Genomic DNA, 23,430 nt, shown 5'->3' on the forward strand with positions numbered 1-23,430 from the left:
ACAGCTTTCAAGCCAGAGAGTTACCATTCACAGGATGCCACTTTTCCTTCAGTTAGTGTCAACCCTGATATTGAACTTTCCTTTGTTGTTGAAACTTCTGAGAATAAAAAAAACAGGGTTTCAGCTTTTTTTTCACCTATGAAGACACCTCACACTATGGCTGATACCACTGCTATTTCCCTTGAGAATAGTTATGAAGGAGGTGAGTCTATACAAACTAATGAAAATAACGTTAGATCTAAAGAATTCCCAACTCTACAAACAACAGAAAGTGTCATTCTCATGCCTCAAGTCCTAACTGAGGATTCTGCTCTAATAAGTGATGGGTCTTTGACTGACTCTTCAAAGACAGTATCATTAGTACCAGAGAGAGTGACTAAATACCTTGATCTCATTCATGGAACTGATATTTCAGAAAATCAGGTAATTAAAATCCAAACAGACCTTCAGCCCCATTCCTTGGACTCAGTTATTCCCTCTGCTAATTCAGTAACTTTTACCAGGAATTCCATAGATGGTGGGCCTGATTTGCCATCCACTGTGGAGAGAAAGACTGTTAACATTTATAAAATTAAGACAGATGTTCAACCTTTGGATACAACAATGAAAGTCCTTTCACCTACACAAATAAGTTCTTTCCCTTCTGAAATAAGGAAAATGGCCGCACTCTCTGTTGAGGAAGACACCAATGCTAAATTTGATTTAAGTAATATTACATATGCAACAGTTCTCATTCCAACTTTGGAGAAAACACTTCTCTCAGCCCCCAAGCCCAGTACTCTCTCCAAGAGCAACAGTAACAAGGAGGAGGAACTCATTGTTTCCAAAGCAGGGAATTTCATCTTAGGAGACTCAAGAACATTGAGAGAGAACCCTTTCATTGGTAGATTTAATATTTCTGCTAGACCTCAAGCTCCTCCCAGTTTAAAAAGAACACTTTCAGCTGATTCCACCTTGTCTCATGAAAAGACTTTAAAGCCTAAGGAGAAAAGTTCTGCTCTGTCTGATGAAGATGCAGGTCCTATAGGTTTGTTTCATAATGTTCCCACTGGATCCTATGAGCAACTGTGGAAATCAACTCCTTTTCCTTTTGATTTTACAACTGCTGTGAGTTCATCAAGATATTCTGAACTTGATCCAGTTTTCAAAATGAAAAAAGATACTACAACAAAGACTAATAATAATACTCCATTTCAGGAAAGAAATTCTCCATCTAACAAAGACATCATTTCCCCTAGTACCAATACTTCAACAAAAGACATGTTAAATCTTATTTTTACTAACAGATCTGTGCAAAGAAATTTTGTAGGGAAAGACATAAACACTGAAAATGAAGTAGCTCTTATTACAGAAAACATCTCAAACATTACCTCAGAGGGTGAAAATGTTCCAGATGATGAGGATGTAATAAGTACTGTGTTTGATGCCACAGTTTTTGAGGATGTTATAAAGAAATCTGTCCTTGAACCACGGGAGGAGAATAACAATCCAGTTCCTAAAGAACCTACTCTCATTTATGACCCCAAAATAGTTGGGTCTCACCCACTCTACTCCAGTGCTGATGCATACAAACATTTATTTCAAGGAGCCCCAACAGAAACAAAAACTAAGGAAATGCTGCAAAATTTGATATCTAGAGAAGAAAACTTCAGTTCTGGCCTGAATAATAGTCTCAATTCCACTGACAATTTGAATTATAAAGTTCCCAGATCTATGACTTACCCACCAACTCACACAAGTGAGAATCTTCACAAATTTCTAGGTAAAATACCTCTAAAAGGAGGCACTTTAAAAGAAGATGACACCAGCATTATCTTCCCTGAAGACAAAAGAATGGACTATACCCTTGCTTCAAATCCAGAAATAACAGTAAATATGGTGAATGGGAGGAAGTTCCTAGATGGACACACTGATTCCTTGGTGATCACCTCTCCATTAGAAAATAAGAATCAATTCTACAGTAAAGTCATTCCATCTGCTACTTATAACACTGATTCCCAAGGTAAGGCAGAAAATATTTCATTAACCAATGTTAAAGAAAAAACTAATATGGCAGAGACGCCACACTCATGGGAAAGCATTATTCCTTCAGCTGATTTCAGTGTCATCGCTGATGGCAAACTTTCTTCTATCAATGAAGAGATTAAAATTTTAAACAGTGAGGCATCAATCTCTTCCTCACCTACAAATACAGGCCACACTATGAATGATACCACTACTCTCTCCATTGAAAATACTGATGACAGAGGTGATTCCATGTCTCCAGAGGAAAATATTAGGTCTAAAGAATTCCTAACTCTACAAATTCCAGAAAAGCCCATTTTCAGTTCTAATGCCTCAACTAAAAATCTTGAAACCTTTGACCCAGTGATAAATAACACTTTGGCTACTTCAACTGCATGGTCAAATATGTTTGAGACAATGGTGGAATACCCTAATTCTGCTAATGACGGTGGTGATACCATTACTAATGGAACTGATTTGAAGCTCTACTCCTTGACCTCCACTAAGCTTCCCATTGGTTCCACTGCTTTTGCAGACAATCCTACATATAATGACTCTGATTCACTTCCCTCAGTAAACAGAGGAACTATCGACATTTCTAAAATTAAAACAGATGAAATATATTCTGAACCTCATAGAACAATCATAAAAACCTTTTATCCTATAAAAGTCTCTCAAAATAGAGTCTATGAAGAAGGAAAAATAGCTAATTTTCCTGATCAAGAAGACCCAGCTACTAAATTTAGTGCAGGTCACATTACAAATGCAATTGTTCTCAGTCCACCTGGAGAGAAAATCCTTTCCTCAGTAACTGGGTCTAATTCTCTGCCCAAGAGTGACAACAACATGGAAGAGGAAGTCAATATTTCTGAAATGGGCAATTTTCCTCTAAGAGATGCAAATACACTGAAAGAGAATTCTTTCACTGTTAAATTTGACGTTACTTCTACTAACCCTCAAGCACACTCTCATGTAAAAGGAATCTCTTCAGTTGGCTCCACATTAACTCTTCCAGAAGCATCTAGGTCTAATGATCCAAGTTCTACTAAAGTTGCTATTGGAGAAGGGACCATTGTAAACTCTTCCAGTGGAACAGACAAGTTATCGTCATGGAAACCAACTCCTCTTCCTTCTGATTTCACAATATTCAGTAGTTCTTCTAAGTATTACAAAGTTGCTCCAGTTGTTAAAATGAAAAAAGGCATCATAACAAAGGCTAATAATAATATTCCATCTGGAGAAAGCAATATCCCCTCTATTAAAGCCAATATTTCCCCCACTATTTCAACAAAAGGCACTAAAAACATTATTGATAACAATAAATTTGGAGAAAAGACTTTTATGGAGAAAGACACAGCCTTCATGGAAGAAGCTTCTTTTACAGAAAACATTTCAGAAGAGACACATGATACCTTTTTGGCAGATCAAAATATTCTAAATAGTAATGATATAGTAACTATTATACCTGTTGACAATGCTCTTGAATATGCTACAAATAACTACATCCTTGAACTACTGAAGGAAGGAAATGGTCCCCTTATAGGAAAGGGCACACATACCAATGACTTCAGTGTAACTGAGTCTTATGCACCCTCTGCCAGCGCAGCAATCTCTGAATATTTAACCCAAGAATATCCAATTGATATCAAAATGGACAGGAAACACCAAAACTTGGTCCCCAGAGAGGACATTCATAATTCTGACAATGATCCTACTGCTCTCAAAAGTTCTATTGTCCATTTTAACACAAAGTCTCCCGGGTCCATGATTTATTCTCCAAGTGACTCAAATTGGACCTCCTCACCTGAGTTTCCAGTTGAAACAGTTATAGAATATAGTTCTCCAACTGGAGATAACACCATTATCGCTCTCCCTAAAGGCAAAATAATGGAGTATCCATTTGTTCCAGGCCCAGAACTCATGAGAAGAATGGAAAAGGACAGAATAATCACAACTGACTCTATAGATCCTGCTGTGATCAGCAAGCCTGTAGAATATAAAGACCAATTCAATAGGAAAGGTGTCTCATCTGTTTTGTATAATAATGTTGCCCCAGATGGTGCAAAACCCTCTATATCAGGCAGATTTGATGCAAATAGACTTAACTCAAAGTTGGAAGATATGCCCCATTCACAGAACAACATTATTCCCTTAGTTGAGTTCAATGTCACTCCTGATGATGATCTTCCCTTCATCAATAAAAATACTGAGGATGCAAACAAACCTTCAACCTTTTCCTCATCTCTGAATAAGGCATCCAGCACTGTGGCTGACTTCATTGTTCTTTCCACTGAAGATAGTTATGAAGGAGGTGATTCCACGTTACCTGGAGAAGACAAAGTTGAGTCTAGAGGACTCTCATCTCTATTAACATCTGCCGTGTTCACTCCTACTTCCTTAACTGAAAATCCTGAAATTTCTGGCCTAATGACAGATAACTCCTTGTCTGAATCTTTACTGTCTAGGTTGGAAATGTTAAAGAAACCAACTGAATATGGTGATGTCATTAATGAAAGTGATGTTCCAGAGGGGCAGGCCATAATCATGCAAGCAGACACTCATTCCCATCCATTGGCCTCAAATGTTCTAACTGAATCACCCACTTTTTCAGATATTCCCACTAATGGTGAAATTGTCTCATTTTTCTCTCTGGATAGAGATACTCCTGACAATTATAAGACTAAGACAGACACACTATATTCCACGTCTCAAAGAACTATGATGAAAGCCTTTTCCCCCAAAGAAGACTCTCAAAATATTGTCCATGAGAGAAGGAAAATAACTAATCTTTTTGATCAAGAAGATCCAGCTGCTAAATCTGAATTAAGTCACTTTAGAAATACAAAAGTTCTCATCCCAGCTGTGGGGGAAATCCTTCCATCTGGAATCAAGCCCAATCCTCTCTCCAAGAGCAATAAGAATAGGAAAGGTCTTTTCACTGTTAAATTTGATGCTACACCCTTCAGACCTCAAACACAGTCTAATTTTAAAAAGATATTTTTAGCCGATTCTACATTAACTCTCCCAGAAGCATCTAGGCCTGCCTCTCCTGATAAATTCACTGACACCGGAGGAGCCATCACAAACTCTCCACTTGAAATAAATGGCCTACAACATAGGTCAACTTTTCTTCCTCCTTATTCCATAACATTCCTGGAAACTTCCAAATATTCTGAACTTGTTCCTGTTACTACTGTGGGAGAATATACTAACAAAAAGACTGACTATAACATTCCATTTGATGAGACAGTTATTCCATCCAAAGAAGTTATCATTTTCCCTAATACCATTACCTCTGAAAAGGATATGGCAAGTACTTTTAAAGGGAATATATTTGAGCCCAAGGATTTTATAGAGAAAGAAACAACTGCTGAATATGAAATCATCTATTTTACAGAAGACAGTTCAGAAACGGTTGAGGACATTTTTTCTGCAGGAAAAATCACTCCAGCAAATGAGAACTATATAACTATCTGATGGTAGTGGTTCTGAATATGTCTCAGATAACTGTGCCTTTGAATTAGAGGACAGAGCAAGTAATTCTCTTATAAAAACAAGTTTAGCCATGTATGCCCCAAAGACATTGAGTCAGTCTGTCTAAAGCAACATCCTCGGAGTTCAAAGGTGGAGAAAATTATCAAGCTACAACTCCTAGACAGGAAAACAAGAACTTTGATCCCATTGTTCTCAAAGATTCTAATGCCAGTGTCAATACCAACAAACCTGTAACTCATTTCACAACTGATTCAAGTAAAACTTTTCCTTCTAGTTTTTCTGACAAATCACCTGTGCAAAAAAGCACCATAAATGGTATTGATGGCACTGTAATTCTCTCTGAAGGCTTTGACTTGGGAGATAAAATAATTGATTGCTCTCTTTTTCTAGACACAAAACCCATAACTGACAGCAGAACATTCACAACTGTTACTAACCCTGCTTTATAAAACAGTGATGATTAACATTACCTTATAAACATTAACATTTATAAGGTAGCTACACCCAGGAGAGGAGACACCACCACATCCAGGAAACCCGATTTTACTGAAGGTAGAACAGGTACGGCTGCAGTGCCTGACTCAAGGTTTAATAATTTTCCTTTAGCTCAGCATTCAGGTAAAGACATCTCCAAAGTGGATGAAGACACAGAAAGTACAATCAACACAGCTTTTAATTTCTTTTATCCTTTGAAAAAGCTGTCCACCAATATGCCAAATATCCCTACCTCTACTGCAACCAAAAATACCATTGGCCATTATAGCCTTCCATCATCAGATAGTGCCACGTCTCTAAGACTTTCATCTATGGGATTACCTGAAACTCTCATCCTAACTTCTAATGCTCCTACTAAAGAAACTTCAGCCCCCAGACTTACAAAAGATGCAAACTTGTATCACCCAACAGTGCCAGTATCAGAGATATTGAAGCCTGTGTCTACAGACTCCACTTACTTATGAAGGCATTGTCTCACAAGGGCAGAGTATTAAAGGTCAAAGGATCCCAAAGGCTGTACACTTATTCTATGCTGTTCTTCAAGCTGATGCCACTGGTTCTTCAGACAATATGGTAGATGTCAACCCAAAGACATCTGCTACTATCATCACTAATAACAAAATTTTTGATATTGATGCTTCTGGTGATCAAAATTCAGACCACAAGGAAATAGCCATCAAGATTTCTGCTCTTGCCTAATGAATACAGTAAACCAAATTCCTGTTCCATGAGGGAGATAACTAAAGCTTCTGCAGTGAAAGATGTAGCTACTGAATTTGAAGAAAATCACCTTACAGGTGCAAATAAGAGGAAATAATCCAGCTATTTAGGTGGGAACAAACTTTCTAAAAGATGCATATCTGAGGCATTACCTTGTGAATAAAAATGTCATCACTGATAATAAACTAGTCAATAAGGATTATTATAGTGCCCCTGGAGCAGCTTACTCAAGCTTTCACATACCCAGGGATTCACTTCTAGAGGAATCTGTTCCTCAGGAAACCCATTTGATGGCTGAGAACTCATACTTACCCACAGAAGTAATTATCACTATTCCTAATGATGAAGAATCTTTATTTAACATGGATATATAATTTCCATGGTAAAAGGAAATTCTCAGTTGGAATTTAATGTAGCCAATCTCAAGGCAACAGATACTGAATTTCAAACTTAAGGAAGAAGAAATACTACACATGAATCTATTGTTGAGATAGAAAAAAATATTACCTAAATTTGAAGGAATTTCTACAGTACCACAATCTAACAAGGAGGCTAAAATAGATACTTTAAGACTGACATTCTTCAGTCACAGATAGAAACAATTAACCCAATGTATATCCATGAAGCACCTACAAACAACAAAGCAGATATAAGGGTCTTGACTGCCCCTGCTGTACATACCATCTTCTCAGGAAACAGAGAAGTAGTGATCCCACAGGCCAACATATCCTTCAGTTACAATTTCCCTACTCAAGTACCTAACATTCCAATCACTGGAAGGAAAGAGAAAAAAGTGGACCCTGATACAATCAAATCTCAAAATGCAACTGCTCCTCTCAGTTCTTTCACTGTTTCTGAAGGTGGGAATTCTTTTGTTAATGAAGATTTTATGACCACAACATCTACATTCTGATTATAATCCTGTCAATTAAGGTTAAGAACTCTATTTTTGCCAATAAACTTGCAAAATCTAAACATACATAGACTCTTTCTAAATGGGAATTCTGCCTCAGTTGATTCTTTTAAAAACTTCACATGACATTTCTTCTGATAAATAGAAAGATATTCTCGATACAAAGAAAGTCTCAATGGTAGACATCCCTATGCCATCAGCCTTTTCAAAGTCTATACCTGAGGATTCTTCTAGTCATGTATTCCTGAAAATCATAAAGGTGGCAAACGACCTTCCTGGAGACTTACTACAAAATCTATCCCTTTGGTTAGCAGTTCCTACTTTTTCACTAAAAAGAAAAATAGGCTTAAAAAAATGCTATCTAAAAGGATGCATAATCACCAAGCCAAACACCATGAGCAAATGAAACATAAAAAAATGTTACCCAACCAAACTTGCTGCAGCTGCCAAAATAAGGAAGATATGTACCACAGGAGATATGTGAGTAGATATAAATTTGAAATTTTTCTGGGAAAAGACAAAATGTTCTCATTAGTGTGATATATGTTAAAACAATGGAAGAAACTACTATTCAGATAAAATGAAACTTACAGAATCTGATCCTCTGTTCTTATGTCAGATAATACGTTTGGTAGGAATGATCCATTGGTCAAATAAATTATTTGTAGCAGATGACTCCAGTTCCATTCTCAAGATTGCTAAAATTCCAACAGTCCCACCAGGATTTTCTCCATATGCTTCCTGTTTTTTGATGGATGACACACGCTCTCAATCTGAAGTGTCCTTTTTGAGATCAACAATATAAAATACACATATTATAATAAAATTAGTCTCCATATAGAGAAATGCGTTTTTATGCTAAAATCAATGTGATTCCACCTCACGCTGGGGGAGTAGATGTGATGATCATGGAAGTGATCTCTGAAATGAAAGACTATTTGACTATTTTTATTCATGAAGCTGTTATCATTTTACCTGACATTTCTAACCAGGGAATAAATGCTTATAAGAATGAATATTTTGCTCCTTATTTTTTACTCTATTCAACATAACAAATACCAAATACTCTAAGATAACTTAGCAGTTATACAACCTAACACTTACATTTTTTCCCTTTTTGTACACATACACACACAAAATTCCCCAAAAAAACCACCAAGTCTTCTGTTTATAATATGCTTTATCTTGAATCAAGCTTCACAAATACCAAATTATGAGAAAGAAAAAAAAGTAGAGGTTAAAACCTCCCATTAAATTAGCCAACCCAGAGAATGGCTTTACCCTCATATTTCTTTTAATGGTGCTGGAACTGACTTTATTTCTATTTAGAAATTTTTTTAATGTGTCTATAACTAACCTGAGACTTCCTTCTTTGTCCTTGATGCTGACAGCATTCCCTACATCAATAAAGACATTGGAGCTCTCAAGAGTAATGGTAGCATCTTGAAGCAAAAACATTTCTGGAAAGCTGCCCATATATTTGAAATGAAAATTGTCCATCTTAAAACCTATCTGATATTTCCACAGAAAGTAGCGATATACTTGTCCCAGACCAATCAACTAAGAGACAACACTGTAAACTTTGAGGTTGAGTTCATGCGTGCTTAGTCACTTAGTCATGCCCAACTCTGTGACCCCGTGGACTATAGCCTGCTAGGCATCTCTTTCCATGGGATTTCCCAGGCAAGAATACTGGAGTGGGTAGCCATTCCCTTCTCCAGGGGATCTTCCTGATTCAAACTTGCATCTCCTGCATTACAGGTAGATTCTTTACCATTGAGCCACCAGGGAAGCCCAAACTTTGAGGCTGAGTCCATACTTAATGAAGAATAAGCATTTGTCTTTGAGATGAAAACTACTGGTCTGGGTGATGCCACTACCTTTTTTCAGATTTAGTTCTGCCTGAGTCTGAAAGTTCCCTTTCTTTTAATAACATTAAGAAAAACTTAACACCAGAGTACAATCCCTTTTCACCTAATTAGCTAAAGCTTAAGGATGATAACAAAGTAATGATGACTAACATCATTTAAAAAAAAAAAAAAAAAAAAAACAAGATACTCCCTCTGAAATTGAAGATATAATTATTAAGGCTGAAGAGTTAGTCACACCCTGATCTTGTTTCTGGATGAATTTTGATGTATAACGTCAACTCTCTGCCAGAAAAGTCTTTGTGTGTTTGGGGTTGAAATAACACTGTCTACAGAAAACCATTCCTGAATAATTTGACCTATAAGATCTGACAATCTCACTATTATTCAAGTTAATTCAATAAAATCAACTACAATGAAAAAGAAAACTAGCAAGACCCTAACAGACCAATAACTTATTTTTATTATCCCTACTGAAAAAGTGAGGATTCCTGCTCTAAAGAGAAGAATTAACTAAAATCTCTACTACCTAATTAGCTTCTGCAGCTACATTCACTGCCAAAAATGTCATTAATTTTTTTAGACATTTAAATACTATGAATCTGAAGAGAAGATGCTTTATTTCCAAAAGACACTGTTACTTACTTGAGAAACAGGTAACCTGAAGCTGATGCTGATAATCCATGGCACCTGGAATTTCCCTCATTGACACTAAACCCATTAAGTACATGGCAGACTCTGCTATATCTGTTTCAAGTGACACGAGACACGTGTTGGAAGGTGTAGCACTTATAAAGAGACATGGTAAATCTCAAGTGCCCCACAATTATACTATTTGGCTTTTAATGTTGATTTCATAAACAGAGAGGGCTCTATTATCTTTTCATTTAAGACTACTGACAAGTGTTCAGTCATGTCCAACTCTGCAATCCCATGGACTATAGCCTGCCAGGCTCCTCTGTCCATGGGATTTTTCCAAACTAGAATACTGGAGTGGGTTGCCATTTCCTTCTCCAGGAGATCTTCCCAACCCAAGTATCGAACCTAGGTCTCTTTTGTCTGCTGCACTGGCAGGCAGATTCTTTACCACTAGTTCCACCTGGGAAGTTCTTTCATTTAATGTAGTACTCATAACTCAGTGCCCAATCAGAGCACAGAAACAACCTCCAAGGAGAGCCAGGGCCAGTGGCCCTGTGGTTGATGCAACAATCACCATGATGACAAATGCTTCCATCACTATAATGAACACCACTCTCCTGCCTAGGGATGCCACTGCACCCAGGGGAAAGACCTTTGAGTGTGCATGGTACCACTTTGTCCCATGGCTGAAGATGGTTTGCCAAAAATTTATTCTCATCCTCCAGCAGAAAGCACTAAGACAACAACTGAGGCAACCATCTTCTTTGGGGCTGACAACACTATTCCTAAATCAGAAACAACTATTACATCAGAAGGAGACCACGTTACTTCAGTAAATGACTATATGCTAGAAAATGATTTTTCAACAACTACAGGCAACAAGCTTATACCACCAAAGGAAAGACAAAAATCAGAAGATGATGTTGAATCCCACCTGGAGAAAGAATTTGCCACTCTGATGGACATTAAAAACCCAATGGCTAATGAGTCTATCACTGAAAACTTCTTGCCAGTGAAAACTGGTAATATCTCATCAACAGACGCCATTTCCTTAATAGATTTTTCCACTGACGTAGCAAAAGAAGATATTCTCTTGGATACCATTGACCCAGGGGATAAAGATGTGTCACTAACATCTGAAGTCTCTAGCACACCAAAGGAAAGCACAGCTGCCATTGCTGACACCCCGATCCTTCCAAATATAATGGGTAAATCTGATGTAAGCAATTATAGCTCCTCAGTTAAGTTCAAAGTCCCTGCTGATGGGAATGCCCATATTACTGACTCCTCTGTCCCTGAGGCTGAAATCACTCCAACTACTGAAAGAAACCTCACCACTATTCCAGACATAACTGCCCTTACAGAAGAGAAAATAACAGAAATTGACTTAATTCTTCCAGAAAATGACCCCAATGTTGTGCCTAAACTAACTGATTCTGATGAGGAAAAGTTCATCACTGTGTTTGAGCTCACTACCACTGCTGAAAGAGACAAAGATAACCCAGAAGATGCTCTGCTAACTGATGAAGAGTCTACAGATGAAGTCAGTGTTTGGATGGAGAGGGATATGGCAAATGAAGAAGAGAGTCATTCTGTTCTGCTTACTGCCGTAGAATCCAGATATGACTTCGTCATCCCTGCATCAGTAACTATGAACCTCACAGAAGATTTGCTTACAGAAGAAGATTTGCCTGAAAATAATAGAATGGAATCTGTAACTAAGAATACTGACGAATTGTCAGGAACTACTCCTGATCTAGATGCATTCAACCATAAAGAAGACAATTTCACAACTGAAACTGGTGTCTTTAAACTACTGAAAGAAGAACCAGATGAGTTTCTGATTTGAAAGCAACAACAGAAACACCACAAAGTATTGTGCAGTAGCCTAGGCAGCTAGTTTTAACATCTAAGAAGTTTGTCCAGCAAGCAATAAATCTTAATAAACGAAAGAATGTGAGCATTTAAGGCAAGTACAAAATTTAGAAAATGCATGGGTTTAAAAATAGTGGTCATGCAGCAGAATATATTTTGGGAAACTTTAAAAAGTCAGTAATACAAGAGTTCCCCTACTATCACAAAGTTTAATTGAGTTATCCAATAATTACTTATTTTAATATAAGATCTTTAATCCCAGCCTTCAGGGATATTAAGAGAGAGCAATAAAGCAAGCTCACTCCCCACTGCGTCTAATCATATACATCATTTTAGTTAATCCTCAATAGCATATTTTAATGTGAGTTAGAGACAAAGAGAATCAAATTAACAACATATCTCAAAAACAATTGTAGTATTAAAAGACCTTAAATGCTTATTCTAAACAGATATCTTTTTAGTATGCAACCAATGATTCTCTACTGAAAAATATATTTGAAACCCACACTCATAGAAAAAATAAGGCTATTTAGTAATTGTTTAGCATCCACATGTAAGAAATATAAGAAATATTACAGGGTTCCTGGCTCATGCTGGATGCAGACTAAGGCAAAATGATATTTCACAAATGTATACATCTGTCAAAAACAATATTGTATGTAAACATATGAATTAATTTAATTTTTTTCTTTAAAATCTCTTTCCTGAGTTTTTGTTAATTTTTTTCAGGTCTTAAGCATTGATACTGCACTCTTCTTATGCTTTGGGTTAGCAATTCAAGGCCATACATCTTCATTCTTTTTTGAAACCAACTGTTAAAATGGGCCTGTTTTCACTTTGCTGAATTCTCTTCAATAAATCTTCTTGACAGCAACTGATTTACTGTAAGTGTGATTGATATTCTAGACCAGATTTCTCAAATTAGAGATATGAGTGAAAAAAATGAAAATTCATTGTTTAAAGAATAACTTAGCTCTGGGTATCACGTAGAATTATCCTATAAGGACTCATAATTTTATTATTTTTTATAAAGAAAAACAAAGCCAAAGCGCTAGTTCAAAGTTAAAGGTACCTATATGGGAGGTGGGTGAAGAGGGATGGGAATTTACACCACTAGATAGACTATAGACTTTGTTGTTTAGTTGCTAAGTCATATCTCTTTTGTGACCCCATGGTCTGTAGCCTATCAGGCTCCTCTGTCCATGGGGCTTTCCAGGCAAGAATACTAGAGTGGGTTGCCAGTTCCTTCTCCAGGGAATCTTCCGGACCTAGGGATTAAACCCATGTGTCCTGCATTGACAGGAGGATTCTTTACTGCTGAGTCACCAAGGAAGCCCAGACTATAGACTAGAATAATGTTGAGTTACTGCCTAACTACAGATTGTGTTGGATATATAAACAAATATAATAGACTACAGCTTCGATTTCACACAAATTCAGGTCCAGGGAAGTTGTGTCTGAAAAAGTGAGATTTAAACTAAAGATTGAAAAAATGTAGAGAATTGGGGATATAACCTGTCCAAAGCCCTGAGGCAAGAAATGCCTCAAATTATTCAAGAAAATGAATTGAGCATGTGGTTGGAAAAATGACACAAGTTGAAATGGAAAAGTAGGTAGGAGAAAAATTATGTGGTATTTGTTGAACATTCGGAATTTTGTCCAGAATATATTTGAGAGCCATTAAATGTTTTAATCACTTATCCTCATATCAATCTTAGTACTGAACTAGGAAGCAATCTGAAAAGCATCATTATTTTAAAACTCCAACTACAGTTTCTTCTAGGAACTTTGCTTAGGAAGGAGGATCTTTCCTGCTTCTTCCTAGTTGGTTGCTAGCAATTATTTACATTCTTTGGCTTATAGACAGTCACTATAATCTCTGCCTCCTTCATCACACAATGTTCTCTTTGTGTGTCTCTGTATCTGGATTTCCCCTTCTTATATGGACATAGGTCATTGTATTAGGCCCCTCAATCCTGCGTGACCTCATCGTGGTTACATCTGCAAAGATCTCAAGTCTGAATAAGGTCACATTCACAGGTTCTGGGAATTAGAACTCCATCATACTTGAGAGTGGGAGGAAAGACACAATTAAATACATAACACCTGTTGATATAATGTTTATCTTCTCTACCAGTTTATATGATGGATAATTAAGATGATTACATAATACATTATCAATACCAGAACACTTTTGAGACTGAAAGAAAGTATTATTAATAATGACTCCAAAACCAGGGGCATAAACTAGAGTTTCCTAAGTAAACACAGCTAGTCACCCCACCCTAAGGGAAGAGATCATATCCGCCTTGTCCATCGCTCAATTCTAAGAGTTTTGAATGCAGTAGAACCTCAATAAACATCTGTTAAATTAATGAATTAAATTAAATAGTGAATGATGATGTATTAGGCGATGAATGCTCTCAGAGGAAGAATGGTATAAACTGGATACTTATGGATGAATATGAGTTTACTGGTACTGAAAGGGTATCTCTGAGGGAAAGGCAAGAACAAAGATCCAGAAGCATAAAAATACTCAGTGTGCTCAATACCATTGAAGAAAAGTTAAAGCACAGTGGATCTGAGAGAGAATGGAACAGATGTATCAAATGACTGATATAGCCTTTTGAAGGGAAAAATAAACTGTCAGATCATTAATATGTCAGAGTTCCCCAAAGAAACAGAACCAATGATGATAGATGATAGAGAGAGAGAGATTTTAAGAAATTGGATTATTATAATTGTAGAGACTGACAAGTTTGAAATCTACGGCATAGGTTGATAGTCTGAAAATTAAGAATTGGTATTGCCGTTTTGAATCCAAAACCTACAGGGCAAGTCCCCAGGCTAGAAACTCAGACAGTTTTTATGTTTCAGTTTTAAGGTAAAATTTCTTATTTTTTAAGAAATTTAAGGCTTAGCTTTCAACTGATTAGATGAGGCTAATTCACATTATGAAAATATGTTTTATCTAAAGTTAACTTACTGTTAATCACATCTACAAAATACCTTCTCAATAACATCTAGACTAGTGTTTGATTAAACAACAAGGTGCCACAATCTAACCAAATTAACACATAACATTCAGATCAGATCAGTTGCTCAGTCGTGTCTGACTCTTTGCGACCCCATGAACCACAGCACGCCAGGCCTCCCTGTCCATCACCAACTCCCAGAGTTCACTGAGACTCACGTCCATCGAGTCAGTGATGCCATCCAGCCATCTCATCCTCTGTCATCCCCTTCTCCTCCTGCCCCCAATCCCTCCAGCATCAGAGTCTTTTCCAATGAGTCAACTCTTCCCATGAGGTGGCCAAAGTACTGGAGTTTCAGCTTTAGCATCATTCCTTCCAAAGAAATCCCAGGGCTGATCTCCTTCATTAAGCATCACATTATGTGTATAGCTAGTTAGGGTTAAAATTTCATATAACTAACAGCTTATATTTCCTGAGTTAGTCTCACCAAGATTAATAGGGCTTTTCACAGGAGCTAAAATTTTTTTTGTGTGGTAAAATGCACTAATAATGTTGGGGCATATTTTCTGATGTCTTCAAATGATAGTAGGTATATAAAGTGCTCATGTGTGCATGCATGCTCAGTTGCTCAGTCATATCCAATTCTTTGCCACCCTATAAACTATAGCCTGCCAGGTCTGTCTGTGGGATTTTCCAGGAAAAAATACTGGAGTAGGTTGCCATTTCCTCCTCTGCTGCTGCTGCTGCTAAGTCGCTTCAGTCGTGTCCGACTCTGTGCAACCCCATAGACGGCAGCCCACCAGGCTCCCCCATCCCTGGGATTCTCCAGGCAAGAACACTGGAGTAGGTTGCCATTTCCTTCTCCAATGCATGAAAGTGAAAAGTGAAAGTGAAGTTGCTCAGTCGTGTCCGACTCTTAGCGACCCCATGGACTGTAGCCCACCAGGCTCCTCCATCCATGGGATTTTCCAGGCAAGAGTACTGAAGTGGGGTGCCATTGCCTTCTCCGATTTCCTCCTCTAGGGGATCCTAACCCAGGGATTGCACCCATATCTCCTGCATCTCCTGCATTGGCAGGTGGATTCCTTACCACTGAGCTATCTGGGAAGCCCCCAAAGTATGAAGTGTTCATGGAGGTATATTTTTCACAGAGCCCCAGTAAATTTCACTAGTAACTAATGCTCTGTGTAATATTTTTAGAAATGCTGATGTGAAAACGAGAGGTGTCTAAAGTTCTAAGAAAGGGATTAATATGTTAATTGTGTTTTAGAAAGACTATTTTGATGAAACAGTAAAAGTTCGACTTGGGAATGATAGAGGAAGCAAGCGGCAGAGAGACAAACTATAGCAGAAACCAATAAGAATATATATTCCAATACTCAGTACATTCCAATATTTATCAGTGTATTCCATTTTCCCTACTAAATTAGTAATAAGCAGAAACTTAACTACATAGCCTATGTGACATGAAAATTTTATGTAAAAATCTGAACATTCCAGTATCAGCCCCAGGCATTTGTTGTTGTGGCCAAGTTGGCTGCTTCTCTATAATGAGAACAAATCTTGTGAGTTGGAATCCTCATATTTTCTCTCATTCTATAGAGTTTTAGATTAGATATAACTTACAACAAAGTCAGAAAAGAAAAGGGAATTCATATATATTAATGTGGTGTGGTGGTGGTGGTTTAGTTGCTAAGTCATGTCTGACTGTTGCAACCCCATTGACTGTAACTCACCAGGATCCTCTGTCCAACGGATTTTTCCAAGCAATAATGCTGGAGTGGGTTGCCCTTTCCTTCTCCAGAAGATCTTCCTGACCCATCAATTGAACCCCGGTATTCTGCATTGCATGCGGGTTCTTTACCAACTGAGTCACCAGGAAAGCCACTAACGTGGTAAAAGCATTATTTATCACCTAAATTTATTCCAGGAAATCAATTAGTTGATAGTCACAAAAATGCCTGAGACAGAGTCTAACTCAATTTGTTCACTGTAAGAATTAATCAAAAATTTTCTTAACAGGAATTAGACATACTTAAAGGTGGCACTAGAAATGAACCTGCCTGCCAATGCAGGAGATGCAGGAAACTCAGGTCGGATCCCTGGATGGGGAAGATTCCCTGGAGAAGGAAATGGGAACCCACTCCAGTATTCTTGCCTGAAGAATCCCATGGACAGAAGAGCCTGGCAGGCTACAGTTCATAGGGTCACAAAGAGTTGGAAAGGACTGAAGTGACTTAGCACACACACAAAAATATTTTGGTGCAAAGGAAAGACAAAAGTGAAGCAAAATGTCTATTTAGTTCTTTGGCCCATTTTTTGATTGGTTCATTTATTTTTCTGCAGTTGAGCTGCAGGAGTTGCTTGTATATTTTTGAGATTAGTTGTTTGTCAGTTGCTTCATTTGCTATTATTTTCTCCCATTCTGAAGGCTGTCTTTTCACCTTGCTTATAGTTTCTTTTGTTGTGCAACCCTGTATGGGAGACAGCAAAAGAGACATAGATGTATAGAACAGTCTTTTGGACTCTGTGGGAGAGGGAGGAGGGGATGATTTGGGAGAATGGCATTGAAACATGTATAATATCATATAAGAAACAAATCGCCAGTCCAGGTTCGATGTAGGATACAGGAAGCTTGGGACTGGTGCACTGGGATGACCCAGAGAGATGGTATGGGGAGGCAGGTGGGAGGGGGGTTCAGGATTGGGAACACGTGTACACCCGTGGTGGATTCATGTTGATGTTTGGAAAAACCAATACAATATTGTAAAGTAATTAGCCTCTAATTAAAATAAATTAATTTTTTAAAAAAAGTGAAGTGAAGTCACTCAGTCTTGTCCAGCTCTTTCTAACCCCATGGACTGTAGCCTGCCAGGTTCCTCTGCCCACAGGATTTTCCAGGCAAGGATACTGGAGTGGGTTTCCATTTCCTTCTCCAGGGGATCTTCCCAACCCAGGGATCAAACCCAGGTCTCCTGTATTGCAGGCAGATTCTTGACCATCTGAGCCATCGGGGAAACCCATAGAGATAAATAGATCTGGATTAAAATACTAGGATGTGAATCTGTGAGCTAGTTCTTTTGTAAAGTTTCAGTCTCTCCATGTACAAAGTTACTTTCTATGTAAAAGCACAGAGATCTAAGACTACACCTTGATCTTGCTTTTAGATTGTTCTCATTGCAATAAGTTATCCTAAAAAATTTAAGACACAACAACAATGAAAACAATATCTGAGGAGATATTGTGTCCAGTGACCTCAAATTCACCTTGAGCTCTAAAAGTCTGGAAGTCCTCATCTGATCTTCAGTCATCACTGGGGGAATTAATGCCAGGACGTGCTGTGCTGAGTTGTTCAGTCATGTCCGACTCTTTCTGACCCCATGTACTGTAGCTCGCCAGATTCCTCTGTCTGTGGGGATTCTCCAGGCAAGAATACTGGAGTGGGTTGTCATGCCCTCCTCAACACCAAGATACACCATTGTTAACAGCTAACTTGAAAGAAAAGCATCACAAATTCAATTATGCACCAATAAACTTCCCACCTGTAAGCATATGATGTTTTTCCATCTTTCTGGTGATGAATGACACTTTAATGGAAAGTAAAACCTACTAACATCAAAGCAAATGTCAAACTACTGCAATGCTCATGTTCTCAACAGCTCAATAATTGGCACATTTCTTCTAAGCAAGACAACTACTGTCATGCACAACATAACTTCTGCTAAAATTTGAAGAATTATTAGTCTAGCGGTTAAAAGCATAGTAAGTGGTATTAAATGCCTCACTACTCATCTTTTTCTCATTTTTGTGTACAAAAGAAAGCAAGACATGAATGTAACATTTGCAGCTGCCCTCCAGCTACTTAATGTTTCAGTTGAGCTAACTTCATTATCTCTGAAAACTATCTTTCAGTTCAGTTCAGTTCAGTCGCTCAGTCATGTCCGACTCTTTGTGACCCCATGGACCGCAGCATGCCGGGCCTCCCTGTCCATCACCAACTCCCAGAGTTCACCCAAACTCATGTCCATTGAGTCGGTGATGCCATCCAACCATCTCATCCTCTATCACCCCCTTCTCCTCCTGTCCTCAATCTTTCCCAGCATCAGGGTCTTTTCAAATGACTCAGCACTTCACATCAGGTGGCCAAAGTATTGGAGTTTCAGTTACTTTATCTTAAAAAGTTGAAGATGAACACAAAAAAAGCTATCATCTTCTAATACTTTCTGCCACCTCAGATTCCACAACATTAGCACATAGTAGCAAGGCAAATACTGTAAATAGCAATCACTACTTATGAAAATGTGCATTATACCTAGAGTTTGCAGTCAAGTTTCAATAACTATTGCTTGTTGGTAAAAAGTCAAGTTGTTTAACAAACCATCCACAATAAAGGAAAGAAATCGACTTACGATAGTATTTTTAAATTATAAAGAATAAGCCTTCACTTTTTCTGATGCATAGATAATTAACCATGATGTTTTCTCAGGAAAAATGAAAAGGACAGATGTCAACTTTTAAATATTATAACACTCTTTTTTTTGTTGCTTCGGGAAATAATTTGGATTAGCCCAGAAGCAAATGCAAACATAATAATTATAAGAATATTTTACTTAGCAATAGGAACAAAATAGAAAGGATTCTGTTTTTCTTTAAGGAAAAAGAATCCTTTATAAGGTATGAATCACCTATACTCTTTCTCTGAGCTTCCAGACCTCAGAAGCCAAGGCAAGGCTAACATTACTGAATGACCAGAGAGAATCCTTTACTATTATACGATTTTTTAAAATTCAAAAACTTAAAACAATTTTAAACTCAGCAGTGGCGACAGAACTGGAAAAGGTCAGTTTTCATTCCAATCCCAAAGAAAGGCAATGCCAAAGAATGTTCAAACTACCGCACAATCGCACTCATCTCACACGCTAGTAAAGTAATGCTCAAAATTCTCCAAGCCAGGCTTCAGCAATATGTGAACCATGAACTTCCAGATGTTCAAGCTGGTTTTAGAAAAGGCAGAGGAACCAGAGATCAAATTGCCAACATCCGCTGGATCATGGAAAAAGCAAGAGAGTTCCAGAAAAACATCTATTTCTGCTTTATTGACTATGCCAAAGCCTTTGACTGTGTGGATCACAATAAACTGTGGAAAATTCTGAAAGAGATGTGAATACCAGGCCACCTGACCTGCCTCTTGAGAAACATATATGCAGGTCAGGAAGCAACAGTTAGAACTGGACATGGAACAACAGACTGGTTCCAAATAGGAACAGGAGTACGTCAAGGCTCTATATTGTCACCCTGCTTATTTAACTTATATGCAGAGTACATCATGAGAAATGCTGAGTTGGAAGAAGCACAAGCTGGAATCAATGCAGATGACACCACCCTTATGGCAGAAAGTGAAGAGGAACTCAAAAGCCTCTTGATGAAAGTGAAAGAGGAGACTGAAAAAGTTGGCTTAAAGTTCAACATTCAGAAAATGAAGATCATGGCATCTGGTCCCATCACTTCATGGGAAATAGATGGGGAAACAGTGGAAACAGTGTCAGACTTTATTTTTTGGGGCTCCAAAATCACTGCAGATGGTGACTGCAGCCATGAAATTAAAAGATGCTTACTTCTTGGAAGAAAAGTTATGACCAACCTAGATAGCATATTCAAAAGCAGAGACATTACTTTGCCAACAAAGGTCTGTCTAGTCAAGGCTATGGTTTTCCAGTGGTCATGTATGGATGTGAAATTTGGACTGTGAAGAAAGCTGAGCACCGAAGAATTGATGCTTTTGAACTGTGGTGTTGAAGAAGACTCTTAAAAGTCCCTTGGACTGCAAGGAGATCCAAACAGCCCACTCTAAATGAGATCAGCCCTGGGTGTTCTTTGGAAGGAATGATGCTAAAGCTGAAACTCCAGTACTTTGGCCACCTCACGCGAAGAGTTGACTCATTGGAAAGGACTCTGATGCTGGGAGGGATTGGGGGCAGGAGGAAAAGGGGATGACAGAGGATGAGATGGCTGGATGGCATCACTGACTCGATGGACGTTGAGTTTGAGTGAACTCCAGGAAATGGTGATGGACAGGGAGGCCTGGCGTGCTGCAATTCATGGGTCACAAAGAATCGGACACAACTAAGCGACTGAATTGAACTGAACTGATGACAAGATTAATATAAATATTTCATATTTCTAATGAGACACATTTTTAAGTTGTAAGTAAATATTTAAACTTTTCTGTCTAGTGTCTTAAATATGGAAAGGTCAAAATCAGAGCTAAAAGACCATTTTAATGGCAATTTCTTAATTTCTTTTGTGTGTTTAAATTATAAAATCAACAAAACACAGTAAGTTTTTAATAACAGAAAATCTGCATATAAATTAAACCATCATACCACCTTTATTTAATTCTTTCTTACATTTTCCAATTCTTATCTACTTGGATAATTTACTCAAAGTATGTGATTTAAACTTTTCACTTATCATGATAACTTAAGCATTTTTCAAATTTATATAGTCATCAATATCAGTATTCATATTTTTAAATTATAAGTAACACTGGAATGAACATTTAAACTTTTTTTCTATTGGCTAATTTATCAATAAAAATCCTCAAGACTGAGATTCTTTAAGTTAAAAGTATAGACATTTTCATGTTTCTTTTGTATATTGCCATCCTGCTTTCAAAAAGTTTGTCTCAAGTAATAGAATCAAGAGCTGCATGCAAGGATGTCAACCTTACCTCAACCTTGACCATATTTTGGTTTAACCTTTTAAAATAACTCCCTAGTAACTGTAAAACAGTAGGTCAAATAGAAAGTTCTATTTGTTTTCTTGACAACAAAACAAGACTTCTGTCCACATTTTTATCTACTACTCACATTGTTATTGAAATTCATTATTCTTAACCTTTGCATGTATCCGTTGGATTTGATATTTTTCTTACAAATTTGACAAAAGTTTTTTGTCAAAAAAACTTTACAAAAGTTTACAAAAGTTCTTTTTATGCCATAGATACAATATATGCCATGGATGTACCATAATATGCATAAATGTTTTTTCTTTGGTTAAAATTTAGCAAAAACAAATCAGTATTTGTTTTGTTTTCCTTCCACCAATGAAGCATCTCTTGCTACCTACTTCTAGAAGACCCTAGCAAAGTAATGTCTCTGCTTTTCAATATGCTATCTAGGTTGGTCATAACTTTTCTTCCAAGGAGTAAGCATCTTTTAATTTCATGGCTGCAGTCACCATCTGCAGTGATTTTGGAGCCCAAAAAATAAAGTCTGACACTGTTTCCACTGTTTCCCCATCTATGTCCCATGTAGTGATGGGACCGGATGCCATGATCTTCATTTTCTGAATGTTGAGCTTTAAGCCAACTTTTTCACTCTCCTCTTTCACTTTCATCAAGAGGCTTTTGAGTTCCTCTTCACTTTCTGCCATAAGGGTGGTGTCATCTGCATATCTGAGGTTACTGATATTTCTCCCAGCAATCTTGATTCCAGCTTGTGCTTCCTCCAGCCCAGCGTTTCTCATGATATACTCTGCATATAAGTTAAATAAGCTCTCTGCCATTTCTTGTCTAATGTAATCTGGAGAGTGTTTAATTAAGAGAATCTTTAAACTGTGTGGGCAGAAGAGAAACCCCGAGGGAAAGTGAGGAACTCTATCCACCTGTCCCTGTTATGCCACAGCAACTCTAACTTGCCTATTTCTGTGTGCTTAGATCTGCCATTTCTAATTCTCACAATCTCCGCTCCAGGTGAGAATGGAGGTGGGCTGCCCAATAGGGCATATTACCTAAAAATACTTGTCACATCATCCAGTTTCATCCTCCTGCTCTCTCTTCCCCGTTCTAAGACAAGAATTCTAAATGAATCCTTTAAAACGAAAAAGTTGTCCTGCTTCCAATGCTATGGGATAGATGTTGTCTAGGTTTAGTGATCCAAACTGTGCTGATATTTAGAGAAAAAAAAAAATCTCAAGCCTACCTTGAAAGTTTATGACAATTTTTGGCAACTTATTCCTTCTTCATCTTGAAGTCAGGTATTTGACTATTTCTCTGACTTTATTCACTTTAAGAATGAATCCTGCATGAAGAGGCAAGAGGAGTATCATATTTAGAATCTCAGTGATTAACTTCCACCACTGAAGATGAAATAAGAGACAAGGACCTAAACTGAAATCCTAAGGAATGCCATATGAAAATCCATGTAATAAAGCCAGTAAAATTGCCCATGGCATTGCTACACTGAGGTTCACTGAGAAGATGTACAGTGACCAATTTAAGACATTTCTAGCTTTTACTGTCTATGATTCTGTCCAAATGCCAGCCATGTGGGTTTATGGAATGCTCTGTCAATCTCGTATTAGGATCTACAATAGGAGTAACACAGAGCTCTTATAATTTCCTTTCATTCTCTTTATTCAGAGCAGTAAAATGCACTATGCTGTT

General features: G+C 37.6%; 2 protein-coding genes across 4 annotated transcripts in view; one reads left to right on the top strand and one right to left on the bottom strand.

Annotated features, from left to right (window-relative positions):
- Window positions 1-23,430, bottom strand: part of LOC133249654 (serine/arginine repetitive matrix protein 2-like) — a 215,312-nt gene that overhangs the window by 130,232 nt on the left and 61,650 nt on the right. For 2 of the 3 annotated variants that reach the window (XM_061420391.1, XM_061420390.1), the window contains exons 4-5: window positions 22,967-23,065; window positions 8,219-8,410 (exon numbers count right to left, since the gene is read on the bottom strand). The gene's annotated coding sequence lies outside the window, so the exon portion shown is untranslated. Of the gene's footprint in view, window positions 1-4,233; window positions 4,331-8,218; window positions 8,411-22,966; window positions 23,066-23,430 lie in introns of those variants that run through there. The other variant, XM_061420392.1, reaches the window with a different exon arrangement.
- CABS1 (calcium binding protein, spermatid associated 1) lies at window positions 10,740-12,883 on the top strand. The gene is made up of 2 exons (XM_061420388.1): window positions 10,740-12,103; window positions 12,739-12,883. Exon 1 carries the CDS (start codon window positions 10,799-10,801, stop codon window positions 11,981-11,983), a length of 1,185 nt encoding a protein of 394 aa, XP_061276372.1. The 5' UTR covers window positions 10,740-10,798; the 3' UTR covers window positions 11,984-12,103; window positions 12,739-12,883.

This window comes from Bos javanicus, chromosome 6, assembly GCF_032452875.1.
Source record: "Bos javanicus breed banteng chromosome 6, ARS-OSU_banteng_1.0, whole genome shotgun sequence".
NCBI classification, from domain to species: domain Eukaryota; kingdom Metazoa; phylum Chordata; class Mammalia; order Artiodactyla; family Bovidae; genus Bos; species Bos javanicus.